At 39.7% G+C, this 18,444-nt stretch overlaps 1 protein-coding gene across 1 annotated transcript in view; it reads left to right on the top strand.

Moving 5' to 3' along the window:
- TAF3 (TATA-box binding protein associated factor 3) overlaps window positions 1–18,444 on the top strand; it is a 115,518-nt gene that overhangs the window by 3,677 nt on the left and 93,397 nt on the right. Inside the window, exon 2 of the mRNA XM_071424137.1 lies at window positions 6,556–6,798. Coding sequence (XP_071280238.1) covers window positions 6,556–6,798 — 243 coding nt within the window. The remainder of the gene's footprint in view (window positions 1–6,555; window positions 6,799–18,444) is intronic.

Raw genomic sequence — 18,444 nt, 5'->3', positions numbered from 1 at the left:
TTCGGGGGAAGATTCTTGTGCTGCAGTGTTTCTAAGACTGGGAGGAAAAGACATAGAGATGATGCAAATAAAATGTTTTGGTGCTGAGGATTGGAGTTTGTAGAGCTCAGGTATACCTCTCTTGCTTTGGGTTTCCTTACTGAAAGTGGGGAAAGGCATTTTTCCCCTCTATGAATGGGGAAGGAAGTACTACAAGTATCACAGTCTTTTTGTTTGGTGTTTTTTTGTTTGGTTTTTTTCTTTGAGGAGAAGGGGAATATGCTGTGTTTGTGCCAGTGATGTGCTGGTTTTTGTACAACGTCTCTTAAAACGATCCCTGTATTTCTTTCTTTAAAAAGGTTTGTAAAAGGACATCTTAATACTGAGCTGACATCTCCCTGCAATTTCAGAATTGTTTCCTTTTGCTCCTGAAATAAGTTACTGTACAAACCCAGCTCTGGATGAATGAGCTTAATTCTGCCATGGTTTTGCATAAGTAGAATTAATTAAATTCCAATTGTAGCATCTTCATTGTCAGGGCGTTATCTCGGAGTCAGACCAGTGGGGTTTGAGTTAGCAGGGCTGTCAGCTGAGGGACATAATCTTTGTGTTCCAAACTGAATAGATTTACTCTGACAGAGTTGAGACACCATGGTATGGCTGTGGAAAGCCTGTCATCGCTGCTCACGTGTTCCCTCACTTGCACAAGAAAATGATGCCTCTCCCAGCTGGGTTAGATCTTTGTTCCAGCTGTTACATCCCATTAGGAGAGCTACATTCAAGATTTTCATTACTTTTCTGCTGTTGTTTCTTTGCATTTGCTGTAGCTGTAGTTGATGGGAGCTTCTGTGGCTGCAAAGAGAAGGCAAAAGGATTTGCAAAGAGGGTTTGAGATGTGTTTGATGCCATGAAATGCTTCTGAATGCTGTGTTGGGGGCTGGAGGAGAGGCTGAACTTACAGGGAGAAAATCAGGGTTTTCCTCTTAAAGTACACCACATTATGCTGCTCAAATTTGTGGAAAGCCTTTCAAAGGAACACCATTCAATATGCTGCGAGCTGTTTTATCCTCAAATTTAAATTAAATATTTGAAAACCGGTGTTGGAGTATGTAATTAAGGTATCAGGCTACAAAACAAACTGATGTAGAGTGGTTTCTGAGAGCAGAGTCCTGTGTTGTTGTTGGTTTTAAGCAGGGGTGAAAAGGGAAGGGCTCCCTGTTAGGTGCCACTTGGTTTTGCACTCTTGTTCCACGTGGTTTGATAGAGGGGTTGCAGAGCTGGTCCTTTGATTGATCTGCTCTGGATTGTATGGGTTGGGTTTCTTGTACTGGGGAGCTGTCCATGAGGACAGATCACAATCTGCTTTGTTTCCCACTAATTTAGCTAATGTAGCTTGGCAATGGGTTATAGACATGCAGAATATGTCATTTTTACCTCTTAACACATCCAGTGAGGGAGTTCACTTTCCAGTCTATTTATGTGAGTGGTCCAGTTCATGGGAGGGATGAGGAGGGGAGCTGTTGTTCACCCCCCCTAAAGTCTCTTTTTTTCTCTTTTTTCTGGTACATTGCTCTAAAAACCAGTCAGACAGAAGCTACTTAACTTCTGTCATCGAGGGCACCTGGGCATATTTCAACAGGACAAATTTAGATTATCTGCTGCTACAACTTGAAGTGTAATAAGCTGGATAATTAACTTTTTGAATTCAGAGGTGGATTTTCCTCTGCTTTACTTCAATTTTCAGTGTTGAGCTTATGCTTGGATATACTGTGGTTTTATGGTTTTCCTCCTGAAATTTGCTAACAGTTAGGAAATAAAGTTTAAAAGTTGATCTTTAGTTTCATATTGTTTCACTGCTTTTTTGAAGATTATTTTTATGCAAATATAGAATTGTAGAATATCTCAAATTGGAAGGGACCCACATGGATCATTGAGTCCAAGTCCCTGTTCCTTGCAGGACTACATATTAATTATATATACACATAAAAATATTAAAGACTATATTGAAAATGGTATTATTAATGCAGCTGCATTTTTGTTGAAAGGCAGGTTTGATCTGATGAGAGCAGTATTATTACTAGAAGGAAAAATTGCTGATATTTTCAAAATGTTTTCCAAGGCAGAACTGTTCCAATGTCTGCACAGTATCTCCTATAAACTTCACTATAGCAAAGGGAGAATGCAAGCAGCAGACCAATATTTTAATTGGTAATTACCACAGAGGAGAGAATTTGCCTGGCATCAGCCAATTTTTTATTTCTTTATAATGTCAAATTTATCTCATATGTTTTCTTTGATTCTGTTCTTTTTTTAGTTCCTTCATTCTTAACCACTATACAGTAATAATCTCTATCAAAGGATTAGATTGTTGATGATCAGCTTAGATGAGCTGATTCTCTCTACTGGTCCTTGAATGACTTTATAACAAGGATCTGTCCTGGGCCTCTAACATTGATTATAAGTGTGCATTTTATGTCCTGATTACCTTAAATATTGATGCTTTTCAGCTAATTAACTTCTTACTGGCTGCTAATATAACGAAGGACAATGTGGTTTTTTGCTTGATGTTTCTGAAGTTACTGGGAAAAGGAGCAGACTCTGAGCACCAATAGCAAGAAGATGCTTTTGCCCTGACTGGTAACTACATTAATAGGACCCTTTTCCCCACCACTTAAGTGCATTTAAGTAAGATCTCTAAACTTATTTAATAACATATTGTGCATACTTACGACTTAGCTGGATAGAAGCTGTGTTGTCTCCATGAAACAGTTATCCTGGAGTAACTTTGTGTGACGTGCTGGAGCACAAGGAATCTGTGATAGAGCCTGTAATTAAAATACCAAGGAGCTATACCTAATAATTTGCTGGTTAAAATAAAATCTAAAAAAAAAAAATCTCTTTTACAGCAGCCATGAGGGGGAATGCTGAGCTATTTATAACACGTGTTCATGTTGCATGGGTGGTGACTCATTAATTCATTAATTTTTCTCAGTATATTTATTACAGAACTGTAGTTGCTTCCTTTAAGAAACCTGGCATGAAACTAAAAGCTCTTCTGTTCTGTGCTTACTTGCCTGTTAAATTTTCACTCATTCATACAAACTTTGGGCCAGGAAGGAGGAGGTGGAGGGGGTGAGTTTGACAAAAGGAGATCAGCTATTCCTGAGACTGACTTTAAGGCAAGTAAGACAATTCCCTAACTCCCACAGAGCCCCTCACAGTGCCTTTGGATGACATGAGCACTGGCCAGCTTGTTTGCTGGAGGAATTCTTGGACTTTTGCAAAAATAACTTGGCTTTAGGAGCTTCTAAAGCTTCCTTTTGCCCACAACCCAAACCCTTGTTTGTAGGATACTTTTGTGCTCCATCCCCGTTCTGTTTGATTTGGTTTTCCTTGTGGATGGGTTGGTTCATCTGCAGGTGATGCTGAGCAGTGGGGCTGAGGGCTGCATAACTTTCCACACAAATACTCTGCTCTGCCTGGCTTCTCTTTGCCCATCACTTCAGTCCAGGACTTCTTTGGGATGCAATTCCATGTGCAGATTCCTCCTCACCTGGTGCTCCTTCTCATGCCCAGGGAAGCTGAGAGTATCTTAGCAGCACAGCCATTCCCAGGGTTTCTGGTGAGCTGTTTTGGGACCAAATGGTCTTAATTTAGCTCTGCTGCTGCCACAGCTTTGCCACTTTTGGAGCAGAGTTCCCATTCAGGGGGATAGTGCAGCTTAAAATCTTGTGAGAAAGGTATTTTCCTAGCTCACTGTTCATGGGGCATAAGGAGGAGAGTTGTAACTTGCTGGATAAACTATTCCCACCTCCTTCCATCAATGAACAATGATAGTATTTAAAGTGTTGTGGTGTAAAGAACAGCAAGAGACTGGAAACCAAAGCTCTGAAGTGTCTGTGATGTGGCACTGACTTGCTGTGTGACATTAGATTAATTATTTCACTGGGAGGCTTCAGCATCTGAATTTTTAAACTGAGGATAGCACAGATATGTGGAGAATATTGAGATAAGTTCAGTATGCCCAGATTAAACTTCTTTTCTTGGCATCATTTGCTCACAGAAAAAAGACTAAATGAAACAGCAGGAGAGAGTGTGTTACATGTTTGTCAGCATTCCCTTTCACGTGTCTGGCTTCTGCTATTTTACTGATTTTTTTTTTAATTAAGCCAGAGAAAGAAGAGAAATGCTAAACTGTTGAAATAAAAGTGTAAAGTCTTTATTTGATGAATAACCTGAAAATACACTTAATGCATTTTTGTGCTGTCATAATTTCCAGTTGATAACTGGTTTGATTTTAAATACAGATATGAATACAGACCTGAACGTTTTTTCAAACACTTTTATCACTGAGGACACTCTCTTGAAAAGAAGGGTTAACTGCTGCATCCTTTCATCCCTCTGACAGTTGCAGGTTTAAACATTATTTTTAGCTTTCAATCAAACTTTAAACTTGGCATTGTCTCTTTGGAGGCAAATGTCAAAGCTGTGAGAAAATTGAATCGTCTTTGGGGTGTTTTGGTCACCTTTTGAACCCACTTTCTAATACACATAATTGTTTCATGATACAGTTGTTAAATATTTCCATGCTTCAGTTACACATAGTAGCTGCTTCTCTGCCATGTGTTCTTAAAAAGCACTTGTAGAAAGAATTCCTTTTTAGCATTTATCACTTGCTAATCATGTCAGCACACTTTTCTGGAGGTTAGAAAGATCATGTGCAGATCTAGGAAAAGACCTTTGAAAAGTTTTCCCCAAGTTTTTCTTTTCAGCTGCCTGTCAAACTTGTACCTGTTAAATCTTGACACCTTAGAAAATGCTTCAGTGAGTTCACAGGTACCTTCATAGCCTGCAGAGCAACTAAAAGCAACAACACAAAATTTCTTAGTGGTGTCAATTGCCTGAATTTAATTTTTTAACCATAAAACACACTTTTTTCCCCCTTAATTAGTATAAGGACCTCATAACTACTCTGGAGTGGTGATATCCTCATGTAATTATGTGCATGCAAGCCTGGAGTTTGCAGAGCAGACTGGTATTGCACTTATACAAACACACAGGTATTACACAAACAAACTGTGAGGTGCTTTTCACCCTGCAGAGTTCACATTCCAAATACAGGAGGGTAAAACTGGCAGGAACTTGGTCTGCTCTCCCTTTTAGCTGTGGAAAGAATTAAAACACAAGGAAGACTTGCCTGGAGTCACACAAGAGGCCAGTGTTGGAGAGCTGAGAATCAACCCCATAATCTGAGTATTATCCTTATCTTCACCACAAGACTTAAGAAGGGAAATTCTAGAACAAAATTCTCATTTTCTAAACGTACCTGCAGGCGTGAGTTGGCTGGGGGGGTGGAATTCATGCAGTGATGTGAGAACCAGCTGCCTTGGCTTCAAGATAAACCAAGAAGAGATTAGGTTAAAGGACAAACAAAAGAGCATCCCCCCATTCTCTGGAGCCAGGGCTCCACAATAGCCATTGTGTTCCTTCAATAAGCACAGGCTGCTTTTCCATAATTACTTTTTAAAGTAAATCACAGCTTATCATCATATAGGGATGTAATATCTTCATAAGCCAATTCTACAGAATTGTAATAATTCAGTATATCATTTTATTGAATTAAAAATCATGTTTGGAGTTTACAGCATTGTTTTGGGGTTTCTGTTATGAAAAGTCAGGAATAGACTCGAGGTGGTGGTGCCTTGGCTGCCAAAGCCAGGTGCCCAGTTCTCCCTCTGGAGGCCTTTTGAGGGATTTTCCTCTGTCAAGTCAGGGAAACTGAGGTACTTTGACTTCTGCAAGTGTAATTTAAAGCTTTGAGCCAAATTAATTGTATAGCACAAGCTGCATCCTCTGTTGGACTGTTTTCTTGGAAATCCTATTAAATAAAGGTCCCGACTGCCTGGCCAGTGATGTTTCATTGTACTTTTTGTGAAGAAAGTAAGATTTTTGCTGGAGAATCAAACTTAAGTTGCCCCCCAGGAAATCAGCCCCTGAAATATGGTATAAAATATTCTCTCCTCATTAGACCACTGCTTAATATTCCTCTCTTTTATCCAGGAGGTGTAGCTAACCAGTAGATGAAGTGGCTCATAGTTTATGAAGCCTGTAGATTTCATCTGGTGGAAAGATACTTTGTGAAGGGTTTTTTTTTTAATCAAGAGACTCTTTTTTTCTTTTCTCTCTGTAAACTACAGTCAGTTCAAAAAAATGAAATTGTTCCTTTTCTAGGTTGAGACATAATATTTGATGTGTTCCAACTGATAAAGAGCACTTTCTGCATATGGGGTTGTGTGGTGTTAATTGACTGTTGCCAGGTAAAGCTGCCTGCTGTTGCTCCCTCCTTTGGGCTTGGTTTGCTTCCTGGAGTGCAGTTTTTCAATGCTATGAAACAAAGGATGGCTCAGAACAAAACCCTTCTGAAAGTAAACCTGCTAGAACTGTGGGGCAGTAAATCCATTTCTCTTACTGCTGGTGAGCTGGGGGACTGCAATCTCAAAGCATCTTCAGGTTGAATTTTTTAACCTGGATTTCTGTGAAAATATTGTTCTTTTGTTGTTTTTTTTTTTGTTCCAGATGGCCGCACAGATCCAATTTTGGATGACGTAGGCGATGCCTTCAAGCTTATGGGGGTTAACCTGCATGAGCTGGAAGATTACATCCACAATATTGAACCTGTCACTTTTGCACATCAAATCCCTTCGTTCCCTGTCAGCAAGAACAATGTCCTCCAGTTCCCCCAGCTGGGAAGTAAGGATGCAGAAGAGAGGAAGGAGTACATCCCTGATTACCTGCCACCTATTGTCTCCTCTCAAGAAGGTGGGAAATCAATCCTTTGCTTTCACTTTTGGTGTGTTTGGGTGTTTGTGGGCATCCCCCAGCAGCTCCAGCTTGTGGCTTGTGGGGTTTTACCAAAGCAGGGTTGCCAAACAGGTAGCAGTGCTGTGACAGGTTTGTTCACTGTTTTTACTTTCCTTCCACATTAACTCGTGCCAAAAATTCACCATGTTATGTCATGTTTCAATAATTCATTCTAAATTTTAAGTTTTCAGATGACAATAGGAATAAATGCTTAGCATTACTTTTTATGTCTTACCTTCCCTGTTATGCATCCTGCAAGAGCTCTGTAATTTGGTGAAGGTAGAAGAAGGAAGGCTGGTGAGACTGGCACAGCATTTTCTGCTCCTGATACTTGTTTCTCCATACTTGTAACAAATTTCACCAAAAAACCCAAACCCAACAATCAGAAAAACCTAATTTTCCAATTAAAATGAATTCAGCTTTAAGGTATGTTAGTAAGAGTACTTGGGAGGCATTACACTGGCTTTTTAAATCTCTTTGCTAATATTGATTAGGATTTCATCATCACTGTTCCAGCTGCTCCTTCCCTTTCTTGTCCCACAGAGGCAAAGGTTGAGGAAACAGTGAAACCAGCTATACAAGTACTATGAGATGCAGTTGACCTGAAAATTTTAACTGTGGCAGTGGAAAAAGCATATTTGTTTTCTATTTTTCAGCTATATGAGACTTGATTGCTAATAAGATAAACCTTTAAGAAACATGACCTAGTCTGACTTGCCCTTTGAATAGTGAACAGCACACAACTGTACTTTGTGTGGAAATAAATATATGTAAGATTGTGGATTTAAAAGTTCCAGACAGAAGAACTTAATTTTCCAACAGAGTGTAATGAACAGGTGCAACCTGCACAAGATACTTAATTCAGAATTTTGTGGGGACAGGAGGGATATCATGCTCTATTGTGCATATTGCTCTTTTTTTTAAGAATTAAGGGCTCAAAGTCTGCTTGGTGAAATAAAACTCTGCCCATGTGAGGATGAACATGAGCAACATCACCATGTTGGGCAAAGAAATCCATTGCTGTGCTACAAGTGTGGCATGGGGCAGTATTCCAGTGATTTGGCAAGCTGTAGGAAGTGAATGTTCAGGCTTTCTTGCTTCATGTTCAGCTAAAGATGCAGTTGCTGTGTACTCCAGTTAGAGCAAGTGAAATTGTGGTCAGGAGCAGGTATCTGAGGAGCAGGTGCTGGGTTTGGTGTGTTCTGAACAAATATGCTCATTCCAGTAACAAGGTGAGGACTTATTCATCCTGGTGAGTATTTCTGAAGCTCTGTAGACTTGAATTTTCTGTTTCCTTTAGTTGTGTTTTATATATCAATAGCATTTCAGTGTTTCTTGCTTTAATACAAGGCAGGAAATGAAACTGCTGTTCAAAACAGAAATACTTTCTTAAATTGGTAAGGAGATCCTAAAGTCTCACCCTTGTGAAGTTTGTTAAAAGGGTTGCTTTAAAAATCTAACAATGCACTCTCTCAAACCAGGAAGAGGCAAACAAAATGTAAATATCATCTCTGTAGACAGCATATATAAAAGAAGAGTATTGATCAAGAAGACTTTGAGAAGTGAATGAGGATTTTAGCTGCCCTGTTCTGGCTACTTGCTTTAGCCTGGTTCTTCAGGAGGTAAACAAACACCATTCTGTCAGAGAAATCCGGTATCTTTGAAGTGTAATAAGTTGCCCAGCAGTGTTGTAGTTGTTTTGGTTTTTTTTTTTTTTTTCCCTGGGAAAATCATACTTTAAAATATGCAAGAAAGTCAAATCCAGCAAGGCTCAAAGCAGCTGCAGACAAATATCTGAGCTTGGGGAGGGAGAAAGGAGAGTTACAGACTCAGCCTGGCAGTACACGACATACAAAGAGGGGCTAAAAATTGAAATGGGGACAGTTGTGCTTTTTCTTTTTTTTCTGTATGTAACTTTTTATACTCTTTCTCTTGCAAGTTAGATCCAGGAGTTAGATTTTAGCAGTCCTTATAAATAATGTATGAATCCTTTTAACACCTGAAGCAAGAAGATATTATTTCCAAAGTTGGATGAGAACCAGGAAAACTTCTGATGCCTAAGGGTAGTGTATCAGAGGACCTATAGACACACACAACTTGAAAAAATGAATAAAATATTTTTTAAAATGGAAATTTAAAGGAAGCATTAAATACAGTTGCTGAATGCAGATTTGTTATAGTTGATTTAAAATATTGACAGTTGAGAACATTTTAATTTTGAATTAAGTGTTTTCTGAAAATGCTGTTTGTACTCCGTGGTTTATTTTTGAAAGGGATGAGGTGGATTATAAAACTTCTGTGTATGCTTTGTTCTATATTATTTCAAGTAAAATTTGGGAGAAAAACTTACTTTTGAAGATTAAAGGAATGCATGGTAAAAATACTGAAGAATTGCAGAAGCCATTTAAATACTTTGCACTATTTTATAGTGTAGGGAAAAAAATGAGGCTACTCAGATTGTTCAGTCCAAAATATTTGAGTTGCTTTGAGTAGGCAATAATTAGAAATGGAGGAAGGCTTTGTGCACATTAAAGTGTGTGATGTAAATCTTTGAGTGACTTTAAGGAATCATCATCATCAGGGCTCCTCATGTCCTGTTTTATATCAAAGGCTAGAGCTCAGCTCAGTTATGAATATTTATTTATTGTTAGGGGTCAGAAATTATGAGTGCTGATATATTTTAACAATATTGTAGCCATGACTTTTAGTAAGAAAAAGCTTTTTTCAGTACTGTTAATTTAAAAACCAAACCAAAGCAGTGTTCAGTCTGCGCCACGACCAGTAGGTGTTGCTGCCCTCCTTCCCAAAAGTCCTTCAGTTCTGCACATGTAACCAACTTCTTATTTCAACTTACTCCAGAGCTGGTGGTGGTTCAGGCTGTGCAGGGGCTGCCCAGCAGCTCGAGAGATCTCTTAGTTATCATTGCCAGAGAATCCATAGGAGCAGAAAGCCCTTCCAGCCTGAGAGGAGCCATCTCCTCCATTGTGCTCAGCAGTAAGGAATTCTGAAAGAGCTCTGAATTCCTGAAGCTGTGGGGGAAAGGGAGGAAGGCAAATAAGTTTTCAAGATCCATAATTTGTGTCGGTCAGAAGTTCAGTTCAGTGATAGAGGTTTTGTTCCAAGAAAGCAGAAAATGTTTTCTTGCCTTAAATATGGAGTGCAAGCTCTAACCAAATGCTTGAGCTATGAGGATCTGCATATATAATTCTATATATTATAAAACAATCTGACTCAGTATTGCCATGGAAAATGTTGGGTTTTTAGCAGTATTTTTACAAAGGGCACTGAAGGGATAATTTTATGCCAATGTATCATGATGTTCGCTGTCTGCCTATTTTTAATTAGTCTCCTTTTTGTTTTTGAGTTAGTTTAGCACTGTTGTCACTAAAATGTCATGGTAAACTTGTAAGACAGATTAAAAAAGGAGAAAAAAATAAATTAGTTACAAAACATGATGGTCATGCTTTATTTCTTGTGCTTTAATGCAAGAGAACATACATTTTGCAATAATAAATCAACTTCATAGAATTTGTTGATTGCATTTGAACCAAAACAGTATGTGCTGAAACTAGGCCAGCTGAGAAAGCCCAGATACTTCTCCACAGCTAATAATAATCACTGTTACATTTTGGGCAAATGTTGAGAGGCCTGAGTCCTGATGTTGTAGGAACATGTACCATTCTCCATGATTAAAACAAAGAATAGTGAGGTGTGAATCCTTCATGTACCACAGGATCCTCGTTTTTAAGCTTCCTGGAATTAATCTCTACCTGCACTTCCTGCCTCTTGTTATCACTTCATTTTAAAAACACAATAATTTTTTTTTTTAATAATCACTTTATGTCAACTGCTCTTTTTTGTGACTTTTTGAAGTCACAGGCAATCCATCCCTGCTTCTCTGTTGGAGAACTAAAGAAAACACATTGTTTTTGTGTGTGCAGTCCTGTTCATAGTCTGTGGTATTTGCATTAGACCCCTGTTCCTCTCTTACACTCCAGTTGTGCTGGTGCATGTAAGCAGGATATGAGGGAGAAGACAGGAGAGGCTCTTCCCATAGTTTAGATATTTTGTGGGGAGAAGGGTAGCTTTTAGAGAGTCAGACTTTCTCTGCAGTTCTAGCTGCATTTTTTTCTGTCCTCTGCTTCATACCACTTCACTCCCACTCCTCAAGGTTCAGCTCCTTTCCCTTGAAAACGATCTGGGAACAAATGTAATTTTTACCAGGCATTAAATTTTGTTGTCTTTCATTCCTGGTAATGTGTGCTCAAGAGTGGCATTGTATTTCTGATCATTGAGTCAGGACAAGTTCTTGGCACAGTTTACAAATTCAGATTTATTTGTAGCCTTTTCTGTCAGAGCATTTTATTTCCCTGTCAGATCAAAGCCTAAAATTGCTGATCTTCTTACAGTCCTGCCTTTTCCCCTCTCTGCTGCTGATGTGATGTTAGGACCTGTTACCTACCAAAACCTGATGCTTCCAGCCACCTGGAAGCATGGAAACCCAGCTGTCAAATTGCAGCTCATCTCACCACATCTCTACTTTGTTTTTCATGCCGTGGTAGCTAATCTCAAAGACATTGAGATTAGCAATCTGCAAATCTCATTTGAATTGATGAGAATTGGGGGTGCTGGTGTAGCAAGGTGCTAATCAAAAGAACACATTTTTGTATTTAGGTTCTACCAGTGCTAGAATTGTATAAAGCATTGAACATCAGTGTGACAAAAAGCATTAGTGTTGAGCTTCAGTGGGAAATAGATCAGAATTTAAAAACTGTCACTGTCCCTTCAGGCTGGCAGTGCTTTCTGTGGCCGGGGTCCAGAAGGGAATGTAGCAAGCTGTGGATGTCACAGCAGGGTGATTTCAATCTCTGGTTTCTCCAAGGGTTAAACAAAGCCAATCCTTCTTTGTAAATCAGAATGTGATGGGCTTTTAAAGGGATCCTGGGGTATGCACTTTGCCTTTACATTTTGGTAGCACAGGTCTTGCTGTGGTCATTTTTTGACCTTTCTGCCTTTCCCCAGCTCTAGTTTAACCCCACTCTCCCTCATTCTAGCAGCTGCACCAATGATTCTAAAGCAGCAGTGTATCTTTTCAACAGAGCTTTTCCAGTATAGTTGGTTAGGAAACCACCACTTCTCAACAAAATTTAACTTTTCAAGCAGTCTGAAGAGTTAAAGCCCTGCCAGAGTGTGAAGATTTTGCTCCTGGCTGCTCCCTGTGCCTGGTTGCTGATACTCACAGGCATCCTTTACCTGTGTGTGCAGTGCCCTGAGAGTCAAACTCTGATTGCTTTTGTGAGGAGGGATCCTCACGTCTGCAGCAGCCCAGCAAGGAAGGAGCAACAGGAGAAAAGGACAAAATGAGAAAAGCAGCCGAGCTTGAGATGCAGCCAGAAGAAAGGCATTGGGAAGGAGCCAATAGGAGAGGCAGGTTTCAAAGGGAAAAAGGAAAATGCGAGACAGGAACAAAAAAAAAGTGTGCAGAAAATGTGCCTGGTTTAAATCTTGCCATTAGACAGAAAAATAATTTTTCTGCAAGGCGTGCTGATAAAGCTGTAGTTGGGAGGACAACTGTATCTCTGCCTTTTCTTCAGAAGTTGTATCATAATTGAAAGCAGAATTTCCAGTGAAATCCTGCAAAAAAGGATTTAATGAAGTTTGTTTTTTTTTTTAAATGTGGGGTTAAATAGATTTTTACAGGAGAGCTTCTTTAATTTGCAGCACTTGGGAAAAAAAAATACAATATAATAAGTGCCATAGTAAAACTTTTTCTGTGACAGGAACTAACTCACATAGCTGGGATCTGTAGGCTGTGGAGACAGACACATGCACTATTTTATATTGTCTAAGAGACTGGTACCTAACTTCTAATAATTCATGTCTTTGGAAAAAAGGCCCAAAACTCCTGCTATTTTTTAAGAAACTTAATGGCAGCTGGAAGTGGGGAATGGAGGACATGGATCAAAAATGGGCTTTTTTTTAATTGTAGGAGAGGCTTGTGATGAATTTTCATGTTTTTGTTTGTTGGGATCTTTTAAGTGTTTTATCCTTCAAAATAAATAAACCAAGTGGAACCTGGCTATACATGAAGAAACAAATCAGTAAATAAATTTTATAAAGATGCTGCCTCCATTGTTTTACAAGTAATAGCAAGGAGTTAGTAAAACTAACTACAAAAATTGTGAAAATTTATTTGTTCAGTTTCTTAAGCTATCTAGTCTTATTTGCTGCATATAGCAATTGAAATGAAGCTAATGTGACTTCAAGGGGATATCATCCTTTTAAAACCTTCTCACAAAGATTTTTCTGTTTTTCAGACCTGTTTAGATAACTTACAAGTTAGTGATTCTTAAGGATTCAGAAATAAAAACTGCAAAACACAGAAGTTGCCTGATAAAAGCCAGCCTTTTGCAGTAAATTATTTACATGGAATGGGAATGAAAGTCATGGATCCTTTCACTGTATTGTGATGTGCAAATTGCAATTTTGGTTCGAATAAAACTGGAGGAGAAAATGGGACTTTGTGATAAAAGGATTCTATTGTCTTGTGTATTTTGAACAGAAATGCTGTCATGATTTTAATTTCCTACTGATCCTTTTTCAGCAAAACTTTTGTCACTTGTCTTGACTCGTCACGTCAGATCGGTTTTTTCCCTTTTCTGACAATGTGTGACTTTGTTTAGTGCCTGTGTTGCTTCCTGCACTGTCTACTGCAGCTATGCTCGAGGATTTTATTTCAGCTGGATCATCAGACACCTTTGTGCCTTTGGAAGCATAAGTTTCAAATTAGGTTATCATCTGATAGCTGGGTGTTACTGTTCTTGGACCTTTCAGACTTCCCCTAACTGCTCTGAGTGTTTTTGGGGACTTGAGGGAAGAGAGTGGGAAATGGAAAATCTGCCTGATTCTTCAAGCAGGATAAAAGAGAAGCACAACTGGCCTATTTTAAGGGCTGACCGTGTAACTTTGTTATTTTTCAGTGTTTTCCTTCATGCAGGAATGTTTCCTATTTTTCTTTAATCAAATGCTTTTTTTTTCTTTCTCTGTCTTCTGCCACCGAGGATGCTTTAATTTAATGAACGTGTTAGTGATTGCTAACAATTCCTGGCACTTGAAAAACAAATAAAAATCATTTTAGCTGCTGGGAGCAAAGCCACAAATTTGATCTTTACCTCCCTGAGTGGGAATTTGTGCCAAACTTCTGGAGAATTGTCTCAGTCCAAGCAAGCCTTAATTTTGTACAAGGATGCTGAATTACAACATGTTGGTTGAGACCTCCTGTGTGTGTCTGATTTTGAGACATGTGGCCTTAAGCAATGCCAACATCCTCCTGCTGCTTATTAGCCATGGTGGCATTTACATGGACACGAGGAATGGTTCACACCTGGAATTCAGGAGCTGGCCCTCCAGCTGGTTGTTCTGAATAACACAACTGCCCAGAGAACTGTTGCTTGCAGAGTAACTTTTCTCAGTTTAACACCTCTGAAGTGTCTGAAATGTTTCTTACCTCCTGCAAAAACTATCCATGCTTGGAGCTGTTTGGGAACAGATACTGCTTGGTATTTTGTGCACATTTTCAAGCATAGATGAGCCTAACCTTGATCTCAGCATCAGAAAAAAACATTGTCTAGACAAAGATCATGGATTACAGGACCCTGTATCTCTCTTGCATTAATCAGGGGAATGACTCATTATAAGCTTCTGCGTGTGGTACAGTCCAGGTTAAGTCTAAGGAATTCTGCCTTCTAATTTTTAAAATTATGACTAAGAAAGCTCATTTGAGCTCTTTTGCCACGCACAGATAAGCACTTTACCATACAGCTCTTGACTTCAGTGTCTTCTTAGAATTAGGGTTGGAAGGGACCTTAGAGATCATCTTCTTGCAGTCTTCACCTTTGGTACATGCTTCTGTTTCCTCCAGCTCTCAGCTAAAGAGAATGCTAGTGACTGGGTAAGTCATTAGGAAGGGATAACTCATTTTGGTGTGTAGGCAATTCTGGTTAATTCTGGAAGACTTGGAGAAATGCAAAGTTGGATGGATAACAGGGAGAGTTCAAATGCAAAGGCATTTGGAGACATGACCCTGGTTCATGCAGCCAGATGTTTGGATAATTAAAGTTCATCTTTAGCTGCGTTTTTTCGGAATCTTTCATTTTCGTAATTGCACTCATTAGAAACATTAATGGTTTTCTGATGACTTGACAAGACAGTATTTTTCTGTATTTCTCTAGTTTGGATTCTGTTTCTTTGAACAGCGTGACTGGGTAAAATGTAACCCCGTGTGCATGTTGTGTATAAATGTGCATTGTTTGGGTCGGTTAAGCAAAGCCTACCATAGCATACCTGTGTTTTTGAGGAGCAGTGTTGAACTTGAGCAGGGCTGGATCTGGCTTGTACTTAGCCCAAGGCTGGAAAACAGTGGGTCTTCAGGTGGTAACACAGTAAGTCACAGATTTCTCTGACTTGGTTTGAGATTAATTTTTTGGTGGTGGTTATAAGCGATGACGCCACGCTGCCAGGGGTGGTATTTTATATGGAGAGATAAACTGAAGTTCAGCTCTGTGTGTGTGTATGTTTGAAAGAGGTCGATAACAACTTAAATGGCCTTTCTTCTGGCCACTTTTCAATCTGCAGCATTCTGCTTAATTTATTTTCTTTGGTGAACTTGTTTGCCCTCTGCATTCTCACTGTTGATGTCTGCTGCTTTCCCATTCCAAAGGGTTGTGTTAAAGGAAGACTCTGTGTTTCATGTGTATTCCTACAGTTGGGATGGAGCATATTTTTCTTCAAACGTTATGAGCTCTTTTCCCTGAGGGGAGGAGGATGGTACAGATTCTGGGTGTCTGAGCAGTGCAGCTTAACAGATTGGCCAAATAATCCATCCTGAACTGGAGAGTGAATAATTTTAATACCCCTTATCTTGCATAGATTTTTATGGATATTCATCTCAGCAAACGAACTTTGCATTTCTAAATATTTAGAGCAGCATGTTCGTTCAGGCACAGCATATTTGAATCTTAATATTCTCAGAGTTTCTCCACGTTTCTCTGGGTTTCTGTGCATGTGGGACTTGGGTTCCAGGCTTATTTAAACACATATTTTATGCTGGCGTGTGTACAACACTAATTACGTCTGACAGTCACAACTGGGAATAGCAAGGAGGAAATAATAGTTCTTGACCAATCACTAAAACACAGGAAGTCCTGGTGCCATAGGAAGGGAGAGAAACTCACTTCTCATTTCCTTTGGAGTCCAGTGTGTTCAGATTAACTTTAAAGGGAGCTGAGGTGCAGCTCTGAGGATTTAGGCTTCAATCGTGTGCTCCCTTCGTGTGGAGCCGTCTCAGCAGGCAGCAGGGCACCAGCCAGGAGAGCTCTCACAGCTCAGCTGCTGGGGATCCTATTGCAAATTAAATATGAAACAAGGATGCATTGGGTTTTGCATGGGAAACTTTTTAGCACAGTCACTCATGGGGCTTTCGCTCTGCTCTGAGTATTTCAAATCACAGTACTGCTGGAGGTGATAGCTCATTTGTAATCTTTCAGAAATAACTTGTTTCTTTTGCTGTTTTAAAGAAAATCAATGATTCTTTACCTTAGAGTTTCAGTTTTCTGTATTACAGGCTTTACCATGTTCAGAAAAGCAAAGTTGACATTCAGTTACTTTTTATTGGGGTGTGTATAAAATATTCTACAAATATTTTTGATGTGATCAAAACATGTACATATGTTCTTTGGGGTCTTTTAATATGAAAAGTACAGTTAAATCAAATATCTTTGGACAGGGATCTTGAGTTGGGATATCTTGGGGGGGATTTTAAAAAACTTTAGAATTACAAGTGAAAATCTCTCTGGATTTTGGTGAGATTTAGCCATCTGTTTTTCGTCCTTGTAGCATCAGACCTTAACTTTTCTTTCCAAAGCCCTTTAAATCATGATATTAAATCAAACTGGTTGTGATGAGCTGAAAAAACAAGGTGGAATTTTATTGTCATGGTGTTGCTGTATAGTTCAGTTACACTTATAAACTCCAGCATGTGAAGGGTTTGTCACAATGTTGCGTGTATTGACACAATTCAGGATTTTTTTAGGACTCTTGGGAAAGTAACCTTTGCGTGAATTAAAACGTGATGAGTATCTTAATGCTGATATTGCAAACAACAAACTTCCCTCAGATGAGCTGATTTTCACTGAGTACAGTTTATGCTTAGTATCTGTTTAAAATTTCCAGTGATTCAGGCTGAAACACTGAGTTTCCTCAAAACCTCAGTTTTAGAAGGAGCACATCTATTTAGGGAGCATTTCCTTCACACAGCTATTCCTTCTGACATGAGCTCACCAAGCTGAGCTCCTTGCATGTATGTTTGGTTATCTCTGCTGAGATGAGCTCCCATCATATGTCCTAGATCCCCTGGTGGAATGTCACATGGATGGGATGCCTGGGTACAGGTGGGGTCCTAAAATCTAGCCCAGCTGGCTGGCCAAAGGCAAAAAGTTCCTCCTGGTGTGGAAAGTGAAGAATGTCAGATGAAATTGGAGGTTGAATTTTGCGGTACCAATGATCCATATGCCCTGTGTGTGGGATGTCTACTGTGCCCTGCTGTTGTGGGCTAAGATTTTCCTAGGTCACAGGCTAAGCCAAGCAGGGCTGCTGCAGGACTAACAGGAGACATCCAAGGCAATCCAGAGAAGCAGGAAACTGTTGATTAATAGATGGCAGTCTATAAGAGGCTCGGTCTGCTGTCGAGCCTGGCATATTTCAAATGAGATGAAAAATTAAGTCCTTGCCACTTGTGGTGATTAAAGCCTCGGTGGCTCACTTTTCAAGAGCAGCATGTGAACCCTGCTGGCATGGTTCCAGTTGGGTTATAGAGTTCTGCCAACCTAAATGCCCCAAGCAGTTTCAAATTCATGGAGGAGAAACAGCTCAGTGCTGTTCTGTGCCGCCAAGTAGCCGCCACATCCTCCCACCACAATTCCTGTGTTTCAGCAGCAACTGAAGGGATCCTCTGCTAAAGGCAGTCCCATTCACTGAAAACATCCAGCAAGCCTCTATTTATTTTTTTCAGGGTAAATCCAGCACTGTATATGTGTTTTCTAACTTAGTGTTAGACCTTTATGTGTGAACGAAGATAAGTAAGTGCAAGGTTTTTATGTTCTTTAACAGGGAGTGGAGCCCATCCTGGTGTCAAATCTGTGTTTGCAGAGGAGAGAACTATGTTTGATCCAAAGGTGCTGTCATGACGAATAGAAATGGTTATTTTTTTAGTCTCAATAATTTCCTTCCTTCCTTCCTTCCTTCCTTCCTTCCTTCCTTCCTTCCTTCCTTCCTTCCTTCCTTCCTTCCTTCCTTCCTTCCTTCCTTCCTTCCTTCCTTCCTTCCTTCCTTCCTTCCTTCCTTCCTTCCTTCCTTCCTTCCTTCCTTCCTTCCTTCCTTCCTTCCTTCCTTCCTTCCTTCCTTCCTTCCTTCCTTCCTTCCTTCCTTCCTTCCTTCCTTCCTTCCTTCCTTCCTTCCCTCCTTCCCTCCTTCCCTCCTTCCTTCCTTCCTTCCTTCCTCTCATATGTATAATGCTGATTCTATGCATAATATAGAGAGTAATGTCCA

The sequence above is a fragment of the Agelaius tricolor genome, unplaced genomic scaffold, assembly GCF_023055355.1.
Source record: "Agelaius tricolor isolate 1412-34295 unplaced genomic scaffold, bAgeTri1.0.p SCAF_3, whole genome shotgun sequence".
In the NCBI taxonomy this organism is placed as follows: domain Eukaryota; kingdom Metazoa; phylum Chordata; class Aves; order Passeriformes; family Icteridae; genus Agelaius; species Agelaius tricolor.
The sequence above is the reverse complement of the archived record's forward strand: the minus strand, read 5'-3'. Positions and strand labels throughout refer to the sequence as shown.